This window comes from Barbatula barbatula, assembly GCF_947034865.1.
Source record: "Barbatula barbatula genome assembly, chromosome: 14".
Taxonomy (NCBI): Eukaryota; Metazoa; Chordata; class Actinopteri; order Cypriniformes; family Nemacheilidae; genus Barbatula; species Barbatula barbatula.
The window spans coordinates 16,340,900-16,346,708 of record NC_136777.1 but is presented as its reverse complement, the minus strand read 5'-3'; the positions used below and the strand labels follow the sequence as shown (position 1 = coordinate 16,346,708).

The 5,809-nt window shown below is 39.2% G+C and overlaps 1 protein-coding gene across 2 annotated transcripts; it reads right to left on the bottom strand.

Moving 5' to 3' along the window:
• Nucleotides 1-710: 710 nt before the first annotated feature.
• On the bottom strand, nucleotides 711-5,405 carry etaa1b (ETAA1 activator of ATR kinase b). 2 transcript variants are annotated; one of them, XM_079472857.1, is made up of 7 exons: nucleotides 5,287-5,405; nucleotides 5,074-5,182; nucleotides 4,756-4,884; nucleotides 4,367-4,428; nucleotides 4,173-4,279; nucleotides 2,677-3,968; nucleotides 711-1,411 (listed from the first exon to the last, which is right to left on the bottom strand). In XM_079472857.1, exons 2-7 carry the CDS (start codon nucleotides 5,168-5,170, stop codon nucleotides 1,287-1,289), a joined length of 1,812 nt encoding a protein of 603 aa, XP_079328983.1. In that variant the 5' UTR covers nucleotides 5,171-5,182; nucleotides 5,287-5,405; the 3' UTR covers nucleotides 711-1,286. The 2 variants fall into 2 exon arrangements, with proteins under 2 accessions (XP_079328983.1, XP_079328984.1); XM_079472858.1 differs by having other exon boundaries at nucleotides 5,281-5,358.
• Nucleotides 5,406-5,809: the final 404 nt, after the last annotated feature.

The window sequence follows — 5,809 nt, the reverse complement described above, 5'->3', positions numbered from 1 at the left end:
GTAATTTGACGTAATTACTACAGCTTGATACCAGATTACGCTCCCGCCGCATGGCACGGATCCATCACAATAATCAGTAATTGCTCTCCATTTTTGACGCAAAAATACCGAAACACCCATTTCTCTGTTCTCCAGCAGCTTGATAATACCACATTACAGAAAGATCCTTCACCAAGTTCTATATTGTATGAAGTCAACACCTGTAGAGCCCAGCATTTTTATCATCTGCTTGGAATAAATTGTAGTCATCACCATAGCCATAATCACAGTAATAAAAAAGTCCTCATCCTCTTGCCAAATTACCGTGGCATTTGATTTACAGTAATTGAGCGAGGGGGCGGCGGGCTTTACGCTGCGTCTTTTGACTGGTGGAGTACAAACACGCACACACCTGTGTGACATACACCTGAGAAGGGGCTGGGGCCTGGATCCCAATGATATGCCGACATTCCCCGGGGCGCACAATGACTAACATTGTGACATATACAATAAACCAGGTGTGGAGGAGTTACACAGGCATTTCATTAGAAATAATTATTTTTGGAGATTATATTTTAAGAGCATTATTCTTTAAGAAGTGAATTTGTTATGAATGAGGTTTGGAAATCTGAACTGCTATTTCTGGACGCAATTAGGCAATGACAGAAAGCCAGTCAATGAGTTTTCATAAAGATTTTGAAAAGGACAATACACATGTTTCTTTCTTTTTTGCCTCTTTAATTAAGGCCATAATTAGGTATTTACAGAAAAAGAAAACGGAACAACACACCAACAAACATTCAAGTATTTTTCGCCACTTACAATGTATATGTGACTGGAAGACTAGACCCGATCCTTTGACCAACTGAAACGGACGCCCGCATTTACTATTCTACTTTCCATCATAATATTGATGTTTGAAATACTTTATGAAAATGTGGCTAAAGCTGTGACAACGTACAGAGCGCAGCCATTGTTTTTACAAATAAAACTAGGTGGCAATTCTTTTTTCCTAACTTCCAGCCAGGTTGTCAAACAGATAGAGCACTGCGGTACATTATTCTGAAAACCGTGAGAAATTTACCAATTACATTTCCTTCTATGAGACTTATTAGCGTTTAACTATAAATTAGTCACGGATTCTGAAAACTGGAATCAGATCTCCAGGCAATATGATTCATAGCTTTCGCTGTAATTGTTATAGTGTAGCAGCTCAATAAAACAGTGTCACAATGAAACGCTGTGATAACATAATTAGTCTGTTACAGTGCAGAACATCCACGTCATTCATGCTTCTCTGTGCTCTCCTATGTAGGAGCTCCTTGTTTTTGGTCGGTCTGCATGCGTAATCTCCTCCTCGCTATTGCTTCCTGCTTCTTCCTCTCGATCTCAGCAGCTGAACATTTTACTGTCCCATTGGATGAAACAAATACTGCAGAACAATAGAAAAACAGGTTACTAGAAACTTTCAAAAACATTGTATACATTTTTCCAGGTGGTGCACATAAAAATGTAGTTTTTTGTATCCTTCTTTTGTAAACTGTCTCCGTTTAACCCAAAAAGTTAACTTGCGTCATCATTTACTCACCCTCAATTCACAAAAGAACATATTTTAAAGATTGTGGGAATCCAAACAGTTCTGGGGCACCATTGGCTACCATAATAGTAGTTTTTCCCTCCGATGGTAGTCAATGGTGCACCAGAATTGTTTCGTTACAGACATTCCTGAAAATATCTTTCTTTGTGTTCAACAGCTAAGGGTAACTTAATTTTTGGGTGAAACTTTCCTTGTATAAATAAAAGCATAATTACTAAAACAGATACAATCACTATTTAGGAAAAAGACAGAAAGTTTAACATGAAATTATTATTTAATCAAAATCTTAATTCTTGCACATTTTAAACGGATAGTTCATAAAATAATTAACATTCTACCCCAAAGTTGTTCCAAACCTGTATTTCTTTGCAACTTGCATTTTTGGGACAGCATTGACTACAATAGTAAGAAAAATGTAAATGGTTGTCAATATATATATATTTTTAAACGTAAAACATTTATTTATTTATTTTGTGTTCAACCGAACAAAACACTGATACAGTCATTTTTCCTACTATGGTAATTAAATTAATGATGTCCCAGAAATGTCAGGCGCTAACATTTTTCCAATATTTTTGTGTTCATCAGAACAAAGAAATGTATACGGGTTTAAAACAACTTGAGGTTGAGTGAATGATGACAGAATTTTCATTTTTGGGTGGAGTATCCTTTTAACATGCCCTGTCAAGACGTGTAAAAAGAAAGATGCAATGACAACAAAAGCATTGTGACTTACGTTTGAATATGCAAAAGTGCTAATTATATTAAAGTGCTATAACACATCTGTAACTTATGCCAACGCCACTGTATTGCTTGAGAAGACTATTGAAAATCAATAGAGTCTTCTGTAGAGATTTTATTATGAGTTAATGCTATTTTTACAGTTTTGGAGCTTGACAGTCTATGGCCTGTATGGTTTCACAATATGGTAGCAGCAGCTGTAACATTTTTTCAGAATTTCACCAGAAAGGTGAAAAATGATGAAGTATTCCTTCAATAGGTCAAGCAAACCTGATTATTACAGTCATATGCTGAAGCAGTATTCTATGACGCTATTTCAGAGTAAGTACACTTCAGGTGCCATTACACACAAAGCTTACCTTTGTTGGTTAGTGTCACAGAGTCCGAAAGATGTCTTTTGAATGTAAAATTGCGCGAGTTAGAGGCATTTCCCACTTTTGTGCCCTGTGGCAGAATCGTCTGTGAGGTGTCTGTGGCTCTGAAAGAACCAGGCTTGGAACCTCCAGCTGCTGGTAACACGCCGGAGTTCTGTTTAAACCCAGAGCTGCCACTGGAACAAGGCACTGAGTTGGAACGGACAAAAGCACGTGTGGACGTTGTGGCTTGTGCTGGTTGGCTCTTGCCGCTCATACGCAGAGTCTGAGCTTGAATGGTGTCAGCAGAGGAAGGTGCTTTTGATGTATTGTGTGTTGGCTCGGTCGAGCCCATGCTTTGTCTTTGCTGTTCCTGACTAGCAGAGATCCTCTCCACATCATCGCAAGCTTGACACAGAAGATCATCATCCTCATCATTCCAAAGGCCGTCGGAATCGAAAAGAGATTTTAGGTCTTCCTTTGAAAGTCCTTGAAATTTTGAAGTTGAGGGTTGGAAAGAGCTTCTGCAATTTTTGTTAGCTCTATTAAGCTCCGTTTGCTTGTTACCATGGGATGACTGTGCTGGCTGTTTTCCCTGAATTGACGTTTTAAGCAGCTTCTTGGTAGTTTGATTCTGGGCAGAAGTAGGTGGCATTACTCTTGAAGTGCTCTGGACAGACGTTTGGCCTTCAGGAAGTGTGGTAGTAAAGGTGCTACAATTGTGGGTGCTCTTTTGAATCTTTTGGCAGACACCTCTACCGTTCGATACAGAGGGATTAATCTTAGCCACCATATTCCTAGAGCTACACTCGGGTTGAGCGATGCTCTGTTGAAGGACAACGTTCGAAGGCACTAGATTCTGCGTTTTCTCCAACACAAAAGAGTAATTGAGAAGGTCATCGTTTCCCCAGTCATCATCACAGTCCATCACTGTTGCTTTTGGTACATCAACAGGTGCGTTCCTGACAGCAGCTGAACTTGACCCTGGTTTTGAAGGGTCGGGTCTGATTTCTGGAGTGCAGTTGACCGACGGTGGGCTCAGTCTACCACTTAAGTGCTGAGTGGGAGCATCAAACAGAGCCTGAAGCTCATCTTCTTCTTGTCGGGATTGCGATAAGCCAGCGGTTGCACGTGCCATGACTGGCACCGATGGTAGTACAGCTCTAGCGGTTCCATCCCTTTTTGCCTTGAGTTTATTTCGTTCTTCTGTAGCATTTAGTTCTCTCTCTTTGTCCTGACGGGTCATATTGATATCAAACTGCTTTGCAAGTTTCATGAGGTCCTCAACATTGCTCTGCCTGGAGGAGAGAGATCAAAGCATATAAACACATTAGATGAAATATTACAAACGCAGTTCAGAAACGAAACATGCCATGAGTAGGGGAACAAACCTTATGCAGGATTAAATTATAAAATGATAAAGAGAAAGTGTTGTGTCATGGAGTGCTTTCTGTACCAATTTCATTTTACATCAGCTTTAAAGTATTCAGCAGGACACGTACCGTGCTGAGATCCTTCTGACTCGGGGTTGTCTAACCTCTGGAGTACATGGTATGGCATTGTCTCCAATCCACTGGAGCACCGAGTCCCCCTCTTTAGGCCGCCCAACCTTAAACATTGTATAAAAATGAGAGGTAAATAGAATTTACCATAACACACACCGTTTCCTTTTTTTGCCATAATCTGACTTTACTACCTTTGGCGCAATCCTGTTGACAATCTCTGATATCTCGATGACTTTGCCATTGACTCCCTTTCCTGTGAATGTTTACAAAGATACATTGTTATTGTATGACTATTTATTTTGCAATGATAGAGATTTAGTAATACATTTTGTATACTTCTATTCACGTGTTAGATATTAGGAAACTGGCAAACTTGTATCATGTATAATCCTTTTGTTCGTTTTCAGTCTTGGTTTACATCATTTTGTAATATATATATATATATATATATATATATATATATATATATATATATATATAATTTCATCATATATGATTTTGATCATACCCCCGAGGCATGAAGAACGGTACTGTTGAAAGGCGATAAACACTTTTATCTCTGTGATTTTATGAAACTTGCCATTAAGGTTTTGAGTTGGTGAATTTGGATCCCAGATGATGTCTTGTAGGGTTTCGGTTTCATTCGGCGAATCTCCACGGTAACATCCATTAAATCGGATTCTTGGCCGACGTTTCGGGGTTGTAAAATCTGAGGATCAAGATGACATCATGAAAGACACGATGCTTGCACAAAACGTGAGATTGTTAGCCGTTGTTTTGAGCATGCTCTTTGACGTTCAACGATATACAACGACCATAATCATCCCGTAGCATGCTATCGATGACATGGTATAACCTTCCATTTGATTGTTTATCACAAGTTTTACGCGTGCATTACCTTTACGACAGTTGTAGGAATTTGGGCAAGAGTTTCTGCTGCGACTTTCTCTCGCACCAACCATGTGTCGCAAACCGACGTTCCTCTTGTCCGTCATGATTTATTTTGCCTGGTGTAAACAATACCGTAACAGTTTGCATAACGTTACCGATCCAGCCACAACGATTATACGTCATTTGTTTTTATAATAAATAAATGTTTAGTTACTCATACGGTAAAACTCTCGCACATCGCCGCCATGTTTTTTGAACGTCTACATGTATGCGCGTCGCTGATTGGTGCTTGGCATCTCGTGACGTCTCGCGAGACTTTCACGGCTGCTTCACAGCCGCAGAATGAGAACAGCACGACAGCGCTTTGTATTGTTGTATGTTAAAAATGCTAAACCGGAACCCCGAGCCGGCAAAACTACAAATACACCGTAAAACATGTTTATAAAAATACACATTGTCCTATTTCTATGTTTATTTACTGATGCACTGATACCTCTTTTTGCATTAGCACGTGCTTGGTTGTGTTTTAGATATTTTTGTTCTCATGCAAATATTCGTCAAGATTTTGAGAGAAATTAACAATAAATATGATTTACAACACTAACTTTCATTACATTTAATAGAACAGGCCTATGTGAGTTAAAACAATAATACTGAAATAATTCTCCCCACCTTACAGTGTAATAGTGTACAGGGAACAAATATATAGGCTGGGTACTTGGTCTTCTCTGTCTTCTCAAGAC

What these genes read in the sequence shown, in the direction of transcription:
- etaa1b (XM_079472857.1), bottom strand. Translation starts at nt 5,170, where the DNA reads ATGACGGACAAGAGGAACGTCGGTTTGCGACACATGGTTGGTGCGAGA. An exon ending in GTCAGAAGGATCTCAGCACG is followed by an intron (nt 3,969 to 4,172) that starts GTACGTGTCCTG and finishes TCTCTCCTCCAG; the next exon opens with GCAGAGCAATGTTGAGGACC. An exon ending in TGTGACACTAACCAACAAAG is followed by an intron (nt 1,412 to 2,676) that starts GTAAGCTTTGTG and finishes ATTGTTCTGCAG; the next exon opens with TATTTGTTTCATCCAATGGG.